The sequence below is a fragment of the Pinus tabuliformis genome, chromosome 3_2 (assembly GCF_031772625.1).
Source record: "Pinus tabuliformis cultivar Carrire ecotype Pingquan chromosome 3_2, CPIR1, whole genome shotgun sequence".
NCBI lineage: Eukaryota > Viridiplantae > Streptophyta > Pinopsida > Pinales > Pinaceae > Pinus > Pinus tabuliformis.
Genome location: NC_142302.1, coordinates 78032808 through 78055938, shown reverse-complemented (window position 1 = coordinate 78055938; position 23131 = coordinate 78032808). Strand labels below are relative to the sequence as shown.

General features: G+C 34.2%; 1 protein-coding gene across 5 annotated transcripts in view; it reads right to left on the bottom strand.

The window, feature by feature from the left end:
- The window catches only part of LOC149179936 (ras-related protein RABC1-like), a 510646-nt gene that overhangs the window by 439570 nt on the left and 47945 nt on the right, over positions 1-23131 (bottom strand). For all 5 annotated transcript variants that reach the window (XM_089418081.1, XM_089418082.1, XM_089418084.1 and 2 more), the window contains exon 2: positions 12182-12389. In XM_089418081.1, the coding sequence (XP_089274207.1) occupies positions 12182-12326 (145 nt within the window). In that variant the 5' untranslated portion in view covers positions 12327-12389. The remainder of the gene's footprint in view (positions 1-12181; positions 12390-23131) is intronic.

Sequence of the window (23131 nt, the reverse complement as noted above, 5' to 3'; positions counted from 1 at the left end):
CTTTCCAAACCCAAAACCTAGTGGAAGAAAAAATCAAACATCTAATAGGCCTACTTGAATTACCTAGGTTCAATGGAACAATTTGGAAATACCTAAGAATCAATTGGAAGCCTTCAATGTCCCCTATGCCAAGTTTATTCATGACAACCATGTTATTGTAAATCTCTTCCCTCACACCCTAACATGTGAGGTCCTTCATTGGATGCATTGTCTCCTTAAATGATCGATTTATAACCTTAACCTGTTAGAAAAATAGTTCATCCAACACTTTAACATCCCTAAAGAGAATTATTTGGTATCCTTACTCTTATTAACCTTAGAAAAAAACAAGATAATTCAACTTTCATTCATCAATGGCATACAACTCTACATGATTCTATGGTGAGTTTATGAGAATAACCCTTTATGATCTCTTACCAATTTTCTAAATTGAGACAATAAGGTCAAATTTTTCATTGGAGATACCCCTTAATTGAATATGCCATTGACTACCTTTTCAGATAGAGAATTGCTATATATTATTTGCTATGGTAAATGTAAAAACCAAAGAACCCAAGCCCCAAGCCTCCATCATAAATACAAAAGGTGACGGGGTGAAAAGGTGCTCCCACCCAAGACTAGGACTACAACCATATTATACACCAACGAGAACAAGAAACCTAATCCTTTCCCTCAAACACTGCTAAGTGGTGTAAATACCAAAACTACGGCTCTCATAACACAAACTAATATTAACAAATCACATAATGAAATGCAAACAAAGGAAAAATTGACATGCCACTTAGGCCTATAATTGATTTTGTAGAAATAAATCAAAAACTTAAGATTAAGGACCCTATACTTAATCATGACCTTCCAATCTCTTATAAAGAAAAGAATAAAGCTCACCTTGAACATGAATTTGACTCTTTAAAGAATAAAATGCACCTCCTAAATATGCTGAGAAGAAGGAGAAGGCTCTTGTTGAACCTTCTTTTAGTTAGCTTGCTCCCAAAGTTCTATAAAGGATACATGCAGGTGGATGCACCCCTGGTGAAGTGACACTACCCATATTGGGCTAGATTTATGAATTTATCTCACCCACAAAAGGCATGTCCTTTATCTGATCCTATGTCTGACCTCATTGACCTTGATACCATCATTTAAATGCATTAGGTAGGTCTCTCTTAACATCAACCTGTTTAAGAATCATCCGTTGGCCTTATTAAAATTAATGGTCCCTTTCCTTCTCACTAGATTAGGGCCATTACCCAAACTTGACAAGAAGTTCTTTGTAAGTACTCCATCCTCTTTTATCCCCCTGCTTCCTATATTAAGGAAGCACCTACCTCCTCTTAGGATTCTCTAATATAGATCATATCCTCTCATGTCTTTAGAATGTTCTATGTGGATATTCTCCAAGCATTCATTGAATATAAGTATGTATAATCAGATACTTCTCTGAGCTCTCCCAAGGTTGGTCCCCTTATCTATATTTTGGTCTCTCCCATGCCACTTCCAAGAGGAGCAAAAGTCCAATATGGTCCGCTTGTTCTTCATCCATATTCATCACAGTGAATGCATATAAATGATTGTTGATTTTGGGTATTCCATGAGCATCGTGGCAACCCCCATCTATCATGCTCTTGGTGTTTATTACTTCTCTCCAACCCCTTGGTGATAACTTCTTCTTTTCCACCCCTTGGAACCTTCAAGGATTTCACAAATTTGAGACCAACCTCATAGGGTTTTCATGATTCCTTTGAATCTTATTCTGAAGACAATGATCATTTATTTTTTTACTCCTAGAAGACTTGGAGTACAACATCCTCCTTGGTCACCTGTCATTAGATGTGATGATGGTCACCTCATGTACCTTCATAAATGAGCCCTTGCTCTTCCACAAAGGAAAGACTTATTCCTTTCAATAAAATCCTACTCCTTTCTCTCTCCACCCTAAGGTTACACCCAAGGCCCATCCCTTAGTCTCCATGTATTTGTTTGGATTTTTTGAAGCCCCCTCTTCTCAATTAGTGTCCAAAGTGAACCTACGTAACTTGGACTCTTCCTCCAACTTAGCCTACTTTTTTTCCTCATATCTCTTGGGTTTCATTTTTTTCAACCTATTGAGCTACTCCTTCTCTTGATCCTCTCTTTCACTTATTCTTGCTTAGGCTGGTCTTTCCTCTCTACTCTCTTATCTTTATGTTCCCCTATTTCCTCTTTTTAGTTTTTGTCTTATCCTCTTTCCATTGTCCTTTAGATGCTTGGGGTAAGCCTCACCTTTTTTCCCTAGGCTTTCATCTAAGGATTGAGGTTATAATAGCCTTAGAAAGTTACCATATTATAATATGTTCTACGAAGTTGAATGAATCCCCATCCAAAAGTGGGACATTAGTGGGGCCAACATGGGCCCTCTGCTGTTAAGTATTTTTCAATAAATTGGAAACAACTTTGCTTTTCCTTTTTTTCTTCTTTTCTCCTTTCACCTTTTCCTCTTTCTTGCCTATCTAGATTCACTTAGGGAAGTACTATTTCTAATTTATTATCTCTTTTTCCTCCTTCACTCTTTTTTGGTTTCCTTTTTAAGGATTTGCCTCCTCTAGGTAATTTTTTTGAGTGGGGCCTAACTTCAGATAACTTCTTCTTAGGTAGGACTAATCATTAGGCCCTTTTCATGGGATATTGATTTAATTCATTGCATCCTATATATTGAAACTATGAGGTCACTTCTCATTGTTTCTTTCCTCTTGCCTCTGTTTCACTAGTGTCACCTTTGATAGTGCTTATCTAGAATTTCCACTACTCTCTTATTGCCTTTGTTAACGCTTCAACAATATTGTTGTCCCTTGCCTCTTTACTTTGCTTTACCTCACTAATGTTTCCTCCTCTCACCTCTTGCCTTTTCTACTACCTCACTATAATTTACTCCTCTCACTTCTTACCTTTAGTAATACCTCACTAATGATTTCACCTCTCACCTCTTTCTTTCATTAGTGCTTCACTAACATTTACACCACTTGACTTCAATATTTATTTCATAGAATGATCACCTCCTTTCCTCACCCCGTTTTATTGGTTCTTTTCCTCTCATAGGAGTTTGTGTCTCAGTACCTCCCTTCTCAAGGCAAGTTTCTACCATATATGTTGAAGGTACATCACTGGTTTTGGCACTAAGATTACCATGTTCACAAATTTTTTAACACACCTCATTAGAATCCCACTTCATCAACTTCCATACTTAGGTAAGACATTTATTTCCTTTTTAGCTCTTATCAATTTCCTCTTCCACATTCCGTTCATCTTGTTTATCATTCTTTATCTACATTACTTAAATATAACCTACTAACATGCCCAAATGGGCACTCTTCTAGGCACCTTAAGTCACACATAAATGGTTTTTCATTGTTTCCACCTTTATTACTCTTTATATTCTATTGTTTTGTTGCTTTCTTCTCCTTCCTTACAACTTCCTACTATTCCCATATTATGGATCAAAACTCTTGCAAGAGGGGAAATATGTAGCATATGGATTTTTCACTTTTATCACTCACATATGCCTACATATTAAAGGTTCTATGGTGTGGCCTAATTCTATGTCATGTCCATTCATGGTCCTGCCTATGATGACTTAGTTACCTCTCATCCTTCCTTATGAATACTCCTTTGCATTGGACCAATCTCCCTTGAGTCACCTTTCCTTAGTCGAGATGTATGACCCTTAGGGATGTCTAGTGCTTAGGTAGGGTTCCCCATATTTTCTATTTCCCTTGGTCATTGATTTGGCTTAGTTAGATGCTTTAGGGAATCTACACATTTTTGGGTTATGTCTAGCGCTCCGGAAACTTATCTAGCCCAAAATTGGTTAGAATGCCTAATTTTGAGTCCCCAATGGACCCAAATCCATCATTAGATCACTTAATTTGGGGTCCATAGGGTCAAATATTCTTTAATCTTCCTTAATTCCTTGGAACCACACAAATTTTGTGTTTTTGAAACTATCACGCCACAATAATGTTGAAATATGTAACTAGGATCGGTCTTCATAATTCCATATGTAATCATGATTTTATGTATTTAATGTAAAGAGAAAAAGAAATTTATTATTTTCATTCTTGATACATGGGTTTCATGCTCAAGGTAAATGTATTTATAGTTCAAGAACCCATTGAGTGCTTCTAGGTTTTTCATAGATTTATGAAGTCAAAAGAGTGATTGTCATACATGTAAGACCCCTTCTGGGCATGTTGTATCTTGTCAATAGTTTTTTTTAAAGTCAAAAGTGTCATAAAGACCCTCCAATACCTTGTTAAACAATTCGACTTACAAGAAGGATCAAGTCGGCCTCAAGGATAGAAATTTGACCTCATAAGAAGCCTATATATAATGAAACCTCGACTTCATTTGGAACAACAACTCAATCAAGCAAGAAGCAGTTCGATCTCCTCAAGTAAGAAGATGGAAAAGGATGACAATAAAGGAAAAGAAGAAGAAAAGAAAGATCAAAGTTTTTGACCTCTTTCTCTCTCTTGTTAGGGGTTCTAAAGTAATTTCTATACGAAGTACGTGTACCCTGTCCATTCATTGCCTAGTCAACATACGAACTGCTGATTGGGCATCCCTGCAACCACATTTTTAAACTTTTAGTTGTTTAGAAAATCAATTAGAACACGATATCAGGAGAATATGATATTGGTTATGAGTGAATCGGGTTGCGTTGGATTTAGATCTGAGATCTATCCAATTGTACAGGTTTCGATCATTTTTTAGCACTTTGAATTTTGAGCACTAAATTAATTCTTTTGATCATTTCTCAACATGGTATCATATCTAAGGTGACTACAACACGAAGAAGAGGCAGCCTGAAGATCACATCATTGAAGAAGGATACATAAGGACCGAGCACAAGGAAATAATTAAGGAGGACTAAGAAGAACCAAGGAGTAATCATCTCAAGGATCACATCATCACAAGGAGAAGAAGACCTCAAGGACCCTACCTCCACTCAAAGAAAGAAGGACTGCACATTTGAAGCATCTTGAAGTCTCCATATTCTATTTTTATACATCCAAAGGAAGCAATAAGAAGCATTACCATCATCATCAAAGGAATCAAGGTAATCTCCCTCTCTGTGAAGAAAGGATCACATCTTAATCATATAATCTAGAAAATAGGTATTTTTATCTTTGAAGAAGAAATACGTCATCAAGGAAGCAATCATCTTCAAGAATGAATATTAAATTTTCATCATCATCAAGAAGACATCAAGTTGAAGATATCATCATCAAAGAAGCATATTCAGTTGACAATTACGTCTCTTTATATTTATGTCTGAATATACTATCAACATGACTTCATTTGCAAGGAAAGCAACAAACTGGTTTGGCCATCAAATTTCCTTGCATGGAAGAAGATGATAGGTTTGATCCTCATAGATAATGAAGTTATTGAATATGTTAAGGGTTCAATTTATAAACCATCTCAAGAGAAAGCTTAAGCACTATTGAAGTATATGAAAGGGGAAATAAGGGCTTGAATAATCCTCATAGAATCAATCAAGGATTCCCTCATCTCTTATGTAGAAAAGTTGGAGAAATCAAGGGATATCTATGTAAAGTTGGTAGAATTGTTTTTCGTTAGCACTACAGGATAAGTTATATCATTGAGAATCAAATTATACAAAATGAAAGTATCTAAGGATGAAGGAGTAGCCTCGTACCTTATGAGGGTATCTCAAATAAGAGATCAACTACAAGAATTGGGAGAAATAATGTTTGATAAAGAAATGACCACCGTTGTGCTCAATGCACTACTTGATGAACAGGGAAACTTTGTATCAAGTATCTATGAAAAGAAGTAAGTCACTCATTTCAATGAAATTTATTCATTATGTAATATTGAAGAAACTAGGTTGAAGGATAAGAGTGATGTTGGATCAAATGAAAAAGTTCGATCATATGCTGCCATGGCCAAGAGAAATGAAAGTTTGGAAAGTTTGATTCTCGGAAGAAGAAGAAGATCGATATGTCAAAGATACAATGCCATGAATGCAATGAATATGAGCACTTTAAAAGGAATTGTCCCAAACTCAAGAAGTACAACAAGAAGGTAAAGGAAAGAAATGAAGCCCATGTTACTGAAAGAATCATAAAAAAAGAAATCAGAGAAGGAGGAAGTGAAAGATCTCTACTTTGACTGAGATAACCTCCTTCACTTAGTTCTTTTCAGTTATATAAGAGAATAGAAAACATCACAAGTATGATAGGATGCATTATAGCAAGATATATATGACATCATCATAGAAGCATGGAATGATAGTTTAAGTAGAAAGTCTACATGGTTATAGTAGCCATCATGATAGAAATGGCATCTCCATTGGAAGCATATAAGGACAACCAAAGTAGCAGTATATATAGTTGGAGGAAAGTCATCTAGCAATATAGAAGATAAATAAATCATCATACATCATCACCATTAGGAATGAGTATTTTCAGAATGAGGATCATCAAGATCCTCCATTGGAATCTTCATTAGAAGGTTCACCTCTACTAAGAAGAAGCAAGTGTCTCGTAGATAGTCCATATTCCACTTTGTGTCAAATCCAATGGTAAGGTATGGTGACCAAGATGTGAAACATGTCAATATGGTTGAAGTACTTTCATCTTCAAGCAAAGAAAGGAAGCTGCTAGAAGGAATTCTAAATGACCAAAAGGAGGAAGAGGTATGTATATATTTGATTGATAAAAGTCATGTCATCATATAGTTGCAAAAAGAATGGTTAAATGCTCTATCTCGTGAGCATGATTGAAGAAGAAGAATCTCTTCCATTAGGAAGATGCATGAAGGAATGTAGACAATGTGCCTTGAACTCTTATACATATTGACAAGATGGAATCAATAATGACCTCATGGAGAATATGAGGTAGTTGACAATCATGGTTTCTATGTTGAAAAATAAGATATGGAGGAAATCAATATGTGATGAAAATGAAGGAAGAGTTCGTAGGAAGATGCATCTATAAGATAAGATAAGGAATCAACATCTGATTTTGATTAGAAAGGTTAACTATGAAATCTCCATGAAGAAGGTATGAAGACCCTAATGTGTGTGCTAGTAAAAGAAGAACCTTAGTAATGCATGTTTTGTAGATGGATGGAATACGCTGAAAGAAACATGAATTGGAAAAGGTAGTTGTATGAGGGATAACCAGATGTGAACTAGAAAATCAATTTTTGATGAAGAGAAGGATGACATGAATATTGATAAACACTATGGTTCATTGAAGGAAAGTGATAAAGAATATGGTTGATGCCCTATGAAGAAGATCTAGAAGAAAAAGGCTCCATGGTGAAGAAGTTGAAGTTCATGACATTGAAAGGAGGAGCCCTACTAGTACTTGATAATACCATGATCTTCGCCACATAGTTGATAGATGATGTTGGAAACAAGTCCCTAGTTAAGAGGGAGCTTGGGAAAGTTCCTATGTAAGAAGGAACTTGGGTATATTCCTTTTATAGGAATGAGTATGTCCTCCCTAGTTGAGAGGGAGATATAGAAACATCATTCTTGTCTTCATGTTATGAAGAAAGAATGTAGGATTGGGTAAGCATATAAATTCTGATACTCTTTGAGGATGTGGTAGGGCATCCAATAACTAATAGTTAAAGAGGAAATTCCTTGAGGATGTGTTATTCCAAGACAAGAATAGTCCTAAAATGACTTAACTTGTGAACGTTTGAATGGGGTATGTGCCTTAAGAGACAATGATGATGGTGTCTATTAGTCATTGTCTTGCCAATGTTGTGCTTTGATCTTATGGAGAGATAGAGTTGTTAGTCAAGGCCTTTCTATGTGACAATGTTGGTTGGTATGATGAGATGCAATGAGATAAGCTGAAATAATAGCTTCTGAGATTGCTTACCAATCTGACTCTTCTTATGAGAATTCTTCAGCATGAGAATGCCCAAGTACCTTGTATGGATTATGAATACCTCTCTAGTTAAGAGGGAGTGTTGAAATATGTAATTAGGTCCGGTCTTCATAATGACATACATAATCATGATTTTATGTAAAGAGAAAAAGAAATTTATTATTTTCATTCTTGATGCATGGGTTTGATGCTCATGGTAAATTTATTTATAGTTCAAGCATCCATTGAATGCTTCTAATTTTTTCATAGAGTTATGAAGTCAAAGAATGATTGTCATACATGTAAGACCCCTTTGGGCATGTTGTATCTTGTAAAGAAAAACTTTTAAAGTAAAAGGTGTCATAAAGACCCTCCAAGACCTTGTCAAACAAGTCAGCCTACAAGAACGATCAATTCAGCCTCAAGGACAACAATTTGACCTCCTAAGAATCCTATATATAAGGGAACCCCGACTTCATTTGAAGCAACAAATTGATAAAGAAAGTAGAAGTTTGATCTCCTCAAGAAAGAAGCTGGAAAAGGACAAAAATATACGAAAAGAAGAAGAAAAGAAAGATCGAAATTTTGGACCTCTTTCTCTCTCTTGTTAGGGTTTCTAAAGTATCTTTTACACTGAAATTACAAAAGTTTCTGAGGAAATCGAAGTTATAAAAGAAACTACTGGGGAAATTGAAGTTGTAGAAGAAATTGTTGGGGAAGTCAAAGTTTCAGAAGAAGTTGTTGGGGAAGTCGAAGTTGCTGGAAGATGCTAGGTCAAAGTTGCTAGAGAAGTTGTTGGGGTCAAAGTTGTTATAAAAGTTGTTGGAAGCTGTGAAGGTTGACTTGGTCTTGGAGGGGTCTTTGACAAGGGTCTTAGGTCTTGGAATTCGTCATTTGAAGTTCTATAAGAAGAGAATAATTATTGTGGGTTTTCCTCTCAAGAGGAGAGGTTTTGGCCCTAGCTTCCATCCTACATTTTGTGGAGTCTTGCATCATTTGTCTTTATTTTTTGGTAGTTGTTTGATGATATAAAACACAATAATAATCAAGTTGAAGAAGAATCTAATAAAGTTAAGTAAAAATACATCACAAGCAATTATCAAAGTAAGATAAATCATCTAATTAAGTTGCCCGTAGATTTCTCAACAAATAAGTCATAGATCACAAAAGAAAGCATTGCTTTCTGACAAAATACTTGCAATTCAAGTTGAGAAACGAGTTATACCAAGTTAAAACCCCTGGTACAACTCTTCCACACAAAAATCTTTTCCCAATAATTATTTTAACATTAAATTATACATTGAGTTCATTTTCTTGCTTATTTGTATTACTCCTTTGCACTTCATAAATCCTCTTTTACTATGCATGAATTCTCTTCATTTAGTCTCTTTGTCCAATTTTTATCACAAAACTATTGGATTTGCATCAATTATCTAGCCTCATATCTTCAATGTTCTCGGGTTTCCTTTCATTGTCATCTCTAACTCCTCTACATGTATCTCTTTCTTTTGGTTTGGCTTCTCCTTTGAAGGCTTATTTATTTTCTCTAGGGCATGTCCATTGGTTTAGTTCCCTACAACACCTTTAATAATTCAATCCTACCATGCCAAGAAAGTTTCTAGCAGGAAAAGACAAGTACCACCATTCTAAGGGTACTTTTGGTCACCATTAAATACATCATTGATTTATCATTTATATGCTAGATCTAGGTGTTTTTATTGCATTCAGTATCAGAGGCTAAGATTAAGTATGTTTTGTAGGAAGGTGTAGAAATGTGTGCATATTCAATTGAGTGGATAAAACCTTTCCTTGAATGGTTGTTGAAATTTTCATCTTCAATCGAAGTAGCTTCAACACCTATAGTAGTGTGTCTCCTAGTGATTTCTGTCCCTTTTCACCTCTTTTCATTTTCATCATTTAGGTTAATTAGCTCACCCAAGCATATTGGAATATTAATTAAACTAATTAATATATAAAAATAGAGAACCTAATCAACTCTAAAACCTTAGTTAACATAATTCCATTCCTTTTTGTTTCTTCCTCTCTTTCTCTCTCTTAGGGTTTCTTACCCTAAAAAAACCAAGTGGTGACTCCACTCTCTCCTTTCTCCTTGTGGTAGTGTGGTGCCTCACTCTAACTATCATTCCACATTAACATGTACATGCTTGCAAGTGGGTATATGTGTTTGAGAATGAGACCCATTGTTGATAACTAGATAAACAAGATATGGAGGCATCAAAGTAGAGAACATGAATTTTCAAGTTGCATAAACTGTGGGAGCCTATTACAAAACCTAAAAATATTACTTTCAATGACCAATAAGAATGGGAGACCAAGTCGACAACCATTAAGAAAGGGAGACAAACTCACCTAAAAAATCTTATTTTAATTGTTGCTAATAATGTGAGGCTTACTTATATATTCTAGCAGGATACTAACTCATTTGGGGATTTATTGGCCTTATAAAGTGACAAAGTCAACCTCAAATGTCCTTACAATGCCATGCTATAATGTGAGCATGCCTTCCTAGTTTTTGTTAGTGGTACAAGAAAAAATGCTCAAACATTTACTAGTCTTGTCTCTTTTCCAAGTCTACCTAGAAGTGGATTGGGCCCTCCTTTGGACAAATTTTCCTTGTTTTCATTTATTGGAAATAAATATTCCTAGGAGATGTTTCAAGCTTCATGGAAACTCATTTATGCAACAAAAAAAAATCACATGGAAGAAGAGGAATGGTGCCTTTAATAAAATAAATCTTGCTAGAACTTTCTCATGGTTTGACATCTCCCTAATTCATGTGACCCCATTTTTTTGGGATTATTGTTCAACCTTAGAAGTTGAAGATGGAGATGAACCAAATCAACAATTACGAAGGTGCTCCATGTACAATGAGCAGTAAGCCACCTAACACCCCCCCTACTCATTCTTTATGGTCTTAAAGATATTAGATGTTATAAGGTAAGCAACGTCATTAGACTAGCTAAGTACTTGGGGAAATAAGAGAGAGAAGACACAACTAGCAACCCCCACTTATTTAGCAACATGACAAATTTTCAACTCCAACAACTATGAATTATGAGGCTAAAGATCAACCCCAAGCCCAACATTATCGACTTGGACCTAATCATCATAGAGGTTGAACCTCATTGTACTAAGGGGCCAACACCAAATACCACCATACTTGAAACTTAATATTGGTGTCCTTGTTATTGTTGTTTAATGTCCCTATATTTATGGTTATGAATGGGCCACGAGACATGTTCATGCTTCATTTTCATATGGAAATTATTTATAGTATATATATGGTTATTGATAGTGGCTAATAATAGGACTTGTAAGAATTATTATTAATGTGTTCTATAAACTATTTCGTAATGTTCCACTTATGGAACCTACCTAAGTTTCTTACCCTTACTAGACCCTGGCGACTTCCATTTTAGGAAATTAAATTTTTGGCATTTCCTTTTACCTACTTCCAATACTTGTGGACATTGGGAGATTGAAAGGAAATAATAAGATTAGAGACAAAGGAAAAGTAAAATATGGAATTTTAGACATTTAGAAATGAAGAAGCATTTATAGTCATTTGAACGGCTATGATCACCCAAGAAATAATAACAAGATACTTTTGGTAGTATCTTAGGGGATGTCAATCTTTGAGGAGACAAGATGTCTTCAATAGAATAACTTTCCCCATAAGTAAGTAACTCAAGGGGAAACCTTCAAAATAACACTTAACCACACAATTGAGTACAAATATTGTTGTTTTCATGGTGTATCCATTTTATTTTTTGCATGCAATTGCTATGAATATAAGAATGTGAGAAAAATTTATAAAGAAACCAATTTTGGTTTCGTAAGTTATTTGTACTTGATAAATTTAAGAAATATTGTTGTATTCCATTCAATCTATTTATTTACCCACTAGAAAGTGAAGAGGTAGGACTACGAAGCATTTTTCATGATAGCAATGGTCCTTTAACACTATCTCTATCCAAGATTATGTTTTAAAAAAAATTCTTCTATCAAACAAGTTCATAATGAACATCAATAATACGTCCAAATACTCTTTTTACATACCGACCTTCTCAAGCAAGCATCCAAAGATAAACCATGAAATCATCCTCGATAGAGTTGCTTATATCAATAATTCAAAAAGGAAAACATAAGACACTTTATTTTTCTCTGCAAAATGAAAAAATAATTAAAAATAAATTACACACAACTTTGGAAAGGAAAGGGAGTACATAAATTCAAGATTGCAAAGCCATAAAATTTGTAAGAATACATACCCACTGTTTGAGGACGATCATCGAAAATGTCAGAAGTAAATCGTAAAAGAATACTACTCTTCCCCACTCCTGAGTCTCCAACCAATAATATTTTGAAGGTATAGTCAATCTTAGCCTGGTTTATTGAAGACTCTATGGTATCCATATCCTTCACCAAGTATAACAGTGCGGCCAATAACCTTACTATGTTTCTTAGCTCACATCACACCTATTGAGACAACAAAGTACTAATGAATGATTGTTTTATGAACAAAAAAATCACCAACTCATGATTCTTCCAAGCCAAAAAGAAGAAAGAAAAAAGGAATCTACTATCTGATATACGAAAATTCATCCATACATACATCTCACATATATAGTATTTTCAATACAACCTTTTCTCATATTTTCAAGTTGAAATAATGGACCAACATCTTCAATTTCTTTTCATAAAATATCAAAGAGGATAAATTTCTAATAAATGATAGTTCATATTATCAAACTTCACATGCCCACATCCTTTATGTTCCCTTGATTATCACATGGGAGGATAAGGACAAGGAAACCAAGCACCATGCTATGGGAGGGATAGATAAATTTTTGGTCTCGATTCCCAATGGATGATTCACAACTTTGATCCTAGATAAGCGCACAATTGGCATGAAGATAATGATGATGAACATCTGCTCTATATGCTAATCTATTTTTTTTTGAAGATCTATCATTGGTATTTTGATGTAATATTTCATGCTAGTAGATTACATGTATCACATATGGTTACAGTGTGCAAGAACCATGATAATGGGATGCATAGATGGATTAATATTCTAGATTCCCAATGTATTTCCCATATTTGCTCCTAGATGGTGGTATGAAGACAATATAAGTATTACAATTGTTAAGGTATGCAAGCACCATGATAGTATGATACATAAATAGATTAGTGGTCTCAGTTCCCAATGGATGATTCACAACTTTCCTACTAAATGGTGGAATGAAGACAATGATGATGAGCATCCTCTTTATCTCCTAGAATCAATAATTTTTTTCATATGAAGATTCATAGTTGTTATTTTGATGTAATATTTCATGCTAGTATAATTCATGTATCACATATGGTCAAGGTGTGGTATCATGTAGCCTAGTTATTTTATAACATGATTGTAACTTTTCATATAATGAAATCACCCTTAGAATTAATTGTTGGTAAAATATAACTTCCCCCATTAGTCGAAGGAAAACATAATCAATAGGAAGTATGTCAATGCACCCTTCTATAATGTTGAAATTGTGGCAAGAAAATGCTTCATTTGACTAGTGCCTCAGTCAAATGGAGAAAATTCAGTTTTTCCACATTAGCAGGATGACTTGGATTGCAATTAGCTAGAGTGACATGGCCTTGTCTACTAGTTAAGTCAGTAAATTTGAGTTTGTAGGCTAGAAGTAGAGTTCTGCATGGGTTGATTGCTAAAATCTAGCAATATAGTGGAATTAGTGTTAGTTGAACTCAATTAACTGAGCTCCAATCATTAGTTGAGTCAGTTAAAGGTCAGTTGAGTAGTTAAGAATGTTGTTAACTCACTAATCTCTCAAATTACTAGTCAATCAACTAAAAATAGACCCAATCATGCATGGAATTCAAATTTCCTAGTTGAGTGGATGGAAAAGGAACATTTGTATTTATAATTATATACTATTGAGCATACAATTCTTTTGCATTGAGCATGTAATCAATTCCCCTTAGATTTGCGTAAGGAAATAGGGAATTTACCTATTATTTAGGAGCTTAATTCCTCCAAGATTGCGCAAGGAATTAGGAGGTTGGATGAGGCTTGAATTGGCTAAGTGTTGGCAAGATCAGGTCGGGAAGCAGGAGAAGAATTTTACAGTGTAAGGTGTGCTTCAGAGTTGAAGCAAGACATTGTAATTGGTTCTCTTTTTCATCTGAATTAATGCAAAGCAACGAAATGATTTTTCCCAATTGGGTTCCCCTATAAAATAATTGTGTTCCTTGTGTTTTGATGGTTACATGTTATTGCATGAGTTTCTATCATGTGTTTTCCTTTTCACATAATAATAGAATAAAGTTTTGTCTCTTTATTTCAGTTCAATTTCATTAACAATAGAAGATGCAATTTCTACATGGTATCAGAGCTTGAAACCATAATAGAAACTAGTCAATAGATCTTATCCTTCATAAATTTCAATTTGTAGATTTAGTTAAGCACATTTTCTTTCATGCGAGAAAATGTCTTTCAAAAAATTGAGATTGGAGTATGCCCTGGAGGGAACCATGAATTTCATAGCTTGGAAGGACAAGATGGAAGTTGTACTCGATGATAATGGAGTGTTGGAATATACACAAATTGGTATTCCAAAACCAACAAAATCAGATGCACAAGCACTTGCTCAATGGGAGAAAGACACAACAAGGGACATGAGGATTATTCTAGAGGGTGTTAGAGATCATGTGCTTTTGAACTTGCATGGAAAGGACAGCCCTTTTGCAATGTGGAAAACTCTCACAGATCTCTTCCAGAAAAATAGTCATGCTAGGAAATTGGATTTGAGAGATAAACTCAGGAGCATTTGAATGCAAAAAATGAAACCTTTCCACAATACCTATCCAGATTCACTTAGGTTCGAGATCAGTTTGGAGGAGTAGGAGAAAATGTGCCATCATCTGAACTTGTGAGATTAACACTCCTTAGCCTTCTGAAATCCTCGCACAACTATCAGGATTCAGTTAGTGGAAGAGACAAGCTACTAGATTAGGAGAGACTTTGGTCTGATTTGGTGTAGGAGGAGATTAGAAGAAACACTAGAGATGGTGTTACATCCGTTGCAGATGAGGAAGAAGAGTCAAGATTGTTCTCTAGTTAGTAAAGGAAAGAATGCCCAAGGTGATGAAAATCCATCCAGAACAATGGCAAGAAGAAGGACCTCAGCAAAATAAAATCTTTTCACTGCCATGAATATGGACACTATGCAACCAAGTGTCCACACAAGAAATCCAACAAGGATCCTATAGCAGGAGCAGGAGGAGATGATATGGCATCTCAATTCGAGTTAGATTTCACCATCTTTGCTTGCATGGCAAGCATAGTAAGAAGGAGTTAGTGGTACCTAGATTATGGTGCTTCATATCATATGACAGGAAACAAGGAATTCTTCAGTAGCCTAGAGGAGAAGGATCTCAAATTGCACATAGAATTTGGAGATGATGGGAGGTATAGTACCAAAGGAATTGGTATTGTCACCTTTAAGAGGGAGTCAGGCTCCCATCTTCACCTGAAAAATGTAATGTATGTGCCTGGGCTAAAAAAGAATTTTATTTCTGTAGTTGTATTGGAGGACAAAGGCTATGATGTTGTGTTCAATAAGGGAAAATATTTTATGAAGCATGTTGCTATTGGACAAGTGAAACAAATTGGAGTTAGAGTGAAAAATCTCTACAAGCTAGAGGTATATTTCACCATGCATGTAGCTATACCTCCAAGAGTGAGGTGGGGCGATGTAGAGCCTTAGTCCCAGAGTTGCAAAGATTTGGGCAGGGTCCATAGGAGAGCAGTAGCAGTTTCAATATAATCTTCTCATGGATCATTAACCTTGCTACTAGGGCCCACATTATTCAGTAGCAGGAGGATCAGTGTCAGTTTATGCCATCAGATCCTGAGTGACATTTGCAGGCTAGTAGTAGTCAGAGACTTAGGAGACAGTTGCAACTTAGAGACACAATTGATTCAATATTTTGGATGCTTCTCAGTTGCATTTGTTGCAGTAGCAACAACAACAGTGAGAGGGAGTTGTGTTACAGTACATTCCACTAGGGCAGGATTGGGATTGTGCATAGTCCTTTTCTTGCTAAGAGGGAGTGTTGAAATTGTAGCAAGAAAACGCTTCATTTAAATATTTCCTTAGTCAAATGGAGAAAAATCAACTTTTCCACATCAACAAGGCGACTTGGATTGCAGTTAGCTAGAGTGACATGGCCTTATCTACTAGTTAAGTCAGTAAATTCGAGTTTATATGCTAGAAGTAGAGTTGTGCATGGGTTGATTGATAAAATATAGAAATCTAGTGGATTTATTGATAGTTGAACTCGGTTAATTGAGCTCCAATCACTAGTTGAGTTAGTTGAAGTTCTGAGTAGTTATGACCGATGTTAACTCACTGGTCTCTTAGTTAACAAGTCAATAAGCTAAAAATGGACCCATTCATGCATGGAATTATAATTTCCTAGTTGAGTGGATGGGAAAGTCACATTTATATTTATAATTGTATATTGTTGAGTGTACAATGCTTTTGCACTGAGCAGGTGATCTATTCCCCTTGGATTTGAGCAAGGAAATAGGGAATTTCCCTATTATTTAGGAGCTTAATTCCTCCAGGATTGCGCAAGGAATCAGGAGGTTGGTTGAGGCTTGAATTGGCTAAGTGTTGGCCAGAGCATGTCAAGAAGCAAGGGAACAATTTTATAGTGCAAGGTGTGCTTCAAAGTTGAAGCAAGACATTTTTCATCTAAATTAATGCAAAGTACTAGAGGGTTTTTCCCAGATGGGTTCCCCTGTAAAATCATTGTGTTCATTGTATTTTTATGGTTGCATGTTATTTCATGTATTTCTATCGTGTGTTTTCATTTTTGCAGAATAGTAGAAGAAATTTTTGTCTCTTGATTTCAGTTCGATTTCATTAGCATTAGAAAATTTCTTGCAATTTCTACATATAATAACAAACATAACTAGCCTCCTCTAGGAAATTAAACGCAAGTATCAATTGTTCCATACATATGTCACAAGGGTGCATTAACTAAAATGTTGAATATGACCACATAACTATGTCCCAAAATAAGTGTGAAAATAATAAAATATGGATAGATCAAATACAAGTTGTACACCAAAGTATTTAGTTGTAGTCACATACTAGGAAAAGCATACACAATTAGACACCTTAAGAAAATTAGCACATGAGTCTAGATTGATTCCATGTTTATGTCACATGGGGGAACTAACTAGGGCCTTTGAGATGATCCAATAACTATGTCCTAAAATTCAAGTGAAAAGAAATCAATATGATTAGACCAAATACAAGTCATACCCTAAAATACTTAGTTGTGGGTGCTACCACATATTATTCATTAGTATTAGTATTATGTTTAAATACCTCATTCATTAGGCTATGTTATGGATTATTTTTATCTTGATAGTCATTGGTTCTAGTTTTTGGTGTCTATTATGTCATTGAGCATAATCACATATCTTGAGGCATGATAACATAGGTGGCTTGTTATCACCCTTTTGGAGCCTTCATCTACATAGTTTCATGCATATTTTATCAATTGAGGGGTCATCTAATATCTCTCTACAAACAATTACATATGCAGAGTCATGCCACATAAGTGGGATCTATAGTTGGAGAAACACCTTGTAATTTTGGCCGACATTTGGTTTTAAACATTGCCACATCACAAAGGTTTGTTGTTTATGTGGTAGGGCATATGAGGAGAGAAGCCTCCTTTGACCATTGTTTATTCAAACTTGGAGGGGCCTCCTTTGACAATCCTCGTGCTTATCTTGAGGAGTGCTTGATATATAGGTATTTGATTTGAGAATTGGTTTCATTTACACATGCCCTACTCCACATTTGGTGAGGAATACCCATCAACTAAGGGGTTCTACAAGTCGTTAAGCACATATTTTGATGGTTTACACACACGTTTTGAGGAGCCCTTCACTTGTGTTGCATATATTCCTAAAGTGCTCTATCTTTTTCCCATGGTATTAAGGTGGTTTGATGGTTTTTGACATGTGGATTTAGATTGTGCAATAGTTTTCCAAGTTCATTTTGGAGGAGTGTTCCACCCTTTATGCACAATTACCTAAAGCAATCCACTTTCATCACATTGTTTAGAGGATATAGGGTGATTGTTCACATATACATATTTTCTTTGCACACTTTTTGAGTCAATCCATATTAAGGAGGTTGTTATAACAACCAAGGTACTATCTATGAGATCCATCATTTGGCCAAATTTGTTGTTTCACTCTAGAAAGCAACCTATGTCATATTACTATTTTGTTCACCTTGTTAACATTTTTAGATGGTTAACCCCCTATCTTAGTGGAGCACTCCCTTGAAATCAGAATCTTGGCACATGCTTTGAGTCTTCCTTGATGAACACCCTTATGAAGGAGGATATACATGGTATTATTAGTTATTTTGGATGGTCAAATGACATTTCAGGGACGTGTATCACTTGTTGAGAGTACAAGTGGCAAGCACACTTATTTGTCAATTTATTTTATTATGCATTTTTAGTTTTATTTTAAAGGTTGTTAAGAGTTATATTATTCATCATATTTCTCTTAGGAGAGGTCATGTAATTTTACTAAAGAGCTCAGGTTGTTGTTTTTCCTGATTACGTTCTTTAGTGTTTTACTGTTGAAAAACTGATTTCCTAATCATCAACTTAGTAAAAAGTTGTTATTAGTTTATGGCTTAGATATTTATTTGTTTAAATTTATTATAGATTTATCTAATTGTGGATTTATTAAGAGGTCAAAGGGATACAAAAGTTGAAAATAAAAGTTTGCATCTCCAAAAAAATTGATTTCTCTTGACACTTATATATCCATAGTTAAGATGGATGTATGCTCATTCTTAATAATATTATTTATGTTTATATAAATATTAATGCATATTTAATATATGAAGACAACTAATTTCAGAGGAACCCATGAGGTGTAGACTAATAGGTTTGTGTGGGTTTTAGTCATCACTAGGTCAGAGGTTCAAATCCTGGCTGATGATAGCATTCCGCTCATGAGCATATCGTTCTTCCATCCAACATTGGAACTAAAGCTTAATTTCAACGGACCTAATATATTCCATAACAAGCTATATGGATAGGCTCCATGTCAATGTTAAACTCTCTAGACCTGTCAAACAATCTATTTGAGGGGAAATTCCTCCTGAATTATGGAATCTGAGGTTGGTCTTTTTCTAGACATGTCAAACAATATACTTGAGGGGAAATTCCTCCTGAATTAGGGAATATGAGGTTGTTCTTTTGCTAGACCTGTCAAACAATATACTTGAGGGGAAATTCCTCCTGAATTAGGGAATATGAGGTTGGTGTTTTTATAGACCTGTCAAACAATAATTCCTCCTAAATTAGGGAATACGAGGTTGACCCTTTTCAACGTATCTTGCAACCACTTGTCTACACAATTTCTTACACTTTATAGGTTCAGGGGTTTAAAGATAATTAGATAGTTTTCTTGGCAGTCTCTTCGTGTGATGACTTGAGTGACATATATTTTTTTGGTGGTCTTCTTGTGGGATGACCAAGGGGTTGGAATAATGGGATGTTATCCTCTCCACGTGGTTTCAAATGCCGCAGGAACATCTTTGGATCCTCGTGATAAGGCTAGTAAGCTCTGCCACCCTGGTGGAGTCTCGACTCTTGCTAAGTCATATATTCCTAATATATCTGGCTTATAGGCTATTGTTTATAGGGTTGTTGGATATACTCTTGGTGTTATCATGACAACTATTAGAGTTGATTTTGAGCCTTGCACAAATTACTCCAACAAGTTATTGATTCACCATGGTAAAAAAAGAATATATTTAACTTTGCTTAGTATCCTATCGTGTTCTTCAATGAAAAGACATGCATTATTAGTGGTAATTTTAGTCCCAATGGTAGCAATTATATTGTCTTCATGTTAGATTTATGTTGCTTGTTTCAATACCCACACTCGACAACAATTTCTTGAGCCGAGAGGCTCATTTTACAACCCAGTGTGAAGGCTCTGTCTTTCTCAAAATAAAAATAAAATATTCTCTAAATGGAAAAGCAATGTCAGTTATAATAAAAACAAAAACAAAAAATGCTATGCATATTTAATTATATTAGCTCATATGGACAACTAATTAAATATGCATAGCATATTTTTTTCTCTTTTATTATACTCAACATTGCTTTTCTATTTAGAGAATATTTTTTATTTTTTATTTTGAGAGGAAGATACATACTTACACATGGCCTTCAGACTTGGCTATAGAATGAGCCTCTTGGCTCAATAATTTCAGTAAAGTGAGTAATATTTCAACACGTGATATCAACTTCATATATATCTAAATATAGAAAAAAAAAATGTCAATTTTTTTTTAATATTGTATAGAATGAAATATCCAATGTGGATTATGAATAAATATTTTAATATGAATTAATGTTGATGTGTACTTAAAAATATATCAATAACAAAAAAATCAGTTTAATGTGGGCTGATAAAATTACTCAATCCACATGTTATCTAACTTCTATAACATTCAAAAATATAATTTAAACAATAATTTACACCAATAAATTTACACATGAAAAAATTTGATCCCTCTCAATTCATATTAGATTAATGATTAAAATAAATCTATACCTTTATGATGAAACCAAACAAATGAAAATGAAAGTAAATACCATATTTTAATCTCGATGCACATGGACACGCTACACGTCAAGCGACGGATGTAAATGCGACTGAACTAAGAGGGAATACAGTCGAAAAAAAAAAAAGAGAACAAAATTTATAAAAGGAAACATAGCTGTAAGTAAGGCATTAAAATCACTCATTCTGTCGTGAAATTGCGGTGGGAGGCCGCGTGATATTGTGAGAATAGTCATCAGTGGCATGAGGACTGTGCCTTAGTATTAGTGTGACTTTCTTGGTCAGTGTTATATTGCTGTTTTTTAAAGAGAATTATGGTGTTTAAGGTAGTTGATTAGCACGATATTGGTGGATAGGTTGATGATGGAGTTAAATATTAAGTATTATGTATTAAGTTAATTAATGATTTAGTGTTTTCTCATATTGTTTATTGGACAAGTGATATTTAATGGACAAGATAAAAATATAGTGAGTTAATTATTGGTTTAGTGTATAGCGCTTAATATTTATGTTTAAGGACATAACATATTCTCTTTCTTTGATATTGTTAACGAGTTGTTTTTAGTGTGATTTTTTGGAAGCTTTTCTGGTGGGGTTTTATGGTCTAATTTCTCTAAAATCCCACAGGAATTTATTGAAATCACAAGTTTGATGAGTAACCCTTGCACAATCAAAGTGCCCTAAGAGTTTTTTAGGACGCTGAATTTGTATATATAGTCAAAAAATCAATTTAAATAACACAAATCAAGATTTTACCTTAAACTTTTCCATCAGATTCTAACATCAAAAAATCCAAAAAATTACATAAAAACCAACTCCCATTATTAATATATTTAAAATTTCATGAAAATATTTATTTAGCATTAATAAATTTGTTTAACCCCGTACATATTATGGAATGAGAATCTATTAACTTAGGGTCTCTAAATTTTAAGTGTTAATAATTGCTCGTTTGTGGAATGGTTAGATTAAAGAGTATTTTTATCTACGGTTTGAATCTTTAAATGATTGAGATTAGTCTCTCGTAAAGCCTTTAGCATAATAATCCCTTTTCACATGGTTCCACACATTTTAATGGTTATTATGATGTGATTAGAGGTCTTGATTTTGTTCGTGCATGGTGATGTGAAACGTCAACAGTTAAATTAGGAGAATTTTGAGATATAAAATAAGTTTTATAAAATATGAGTCAGTAATTTTGAGATAGATATATTTATAATACTAAAATCATATAAATAAAAAATTATAATTAAATTTAAATTTAAATATTATATAAATATAATAATAACTTATATATATATATATATTACTTGTAAATATATTAACCTTTAATATTCAAAATATAAAATATTAATACGAAATTCATAAACTGTCCAATTTAAATATATGGAAAAAGTGATATAACATGTGAGTATAATGAATGGAGAGTAATATAAACATGTGAAGGCATTTAATTATGTTTAAATATATGGGAAAAAGTGATATAAAATGCGAGAGTATAATGAATGGAGAGTAATATAAACATGTGAAGGCATTTAATTACGTTTAACTTTAGTTTGTTTTGTATATAGGAATACTTAAAATTTTTATATATATTATATTATTATTATTATTATTTATTTTTATTTTTTTTATTTTTTTATTTTTTTTTTAATATTATTAGAATAAAAGTTTTTTTATATAAAATATTTTTAAATAAAATTTTTGTGTTTTTTATTTATTTTATTTTGTGAGTATATTTAAGTTTTTTTGTTTTTTGTTTTTTTTTTTTTTAATTAAGTATATTTATTATATCAAAATGATAATTTATATTGTTTTTGTTATTATGGTTATTTTATTTACAATATATATATATACAAAGTCGATCGCTGTATTAATATCTGAAAAGAAAAAGGAGGGAGCTTGGACTCTTCAGGTACATGAAATGCCATGGAATACCAAGATCAGAAGAGTTACAAAAAAGAATTTTCTCCTTAGTCCTGTCTTTTTGGCTTTGAGAAAGTCTAAACAAAAATAGACTCTTACAAACTGAAATAACAAAAAGTGACATTTGCAAAACATATATAATCTATATTAATGTGACTAATGTGTCGCGCTGTGGATTCCTCCGGTTTTTCATCCACATCAATGTTCTTGGTGCTTGAGGAGCTTGGGGCAACAGTGTTGCGCTTGTCCATCATATATTTCAGAACCCCTATGGACTCTTCCACATGGCTGCACCTGTTAGACATGTGGTTAAACTCCTCATGTAAAGAAGAAACCCTGTGCAAAAACATATTGATTTCAGCTTGATACTTGTCGTTGATGATACTGTTTTGATTGTCGATTTTTGCGTCTAAGATCTTCTGTTGAGCTCTTATTTCCTCCAGCTCTGCTTGAAGATCCGCACAGTGGAGGCAGTACTCGCTGCGGGCCATTACAAAGACCGGATAAAACAAGTGGAGAAGGGATCTCCGAAACGCAACAATGAGCTGCTGCAGATGAGGTCGAACAGAGGAGGAATCAGAAAGCACAGAGGTAAATA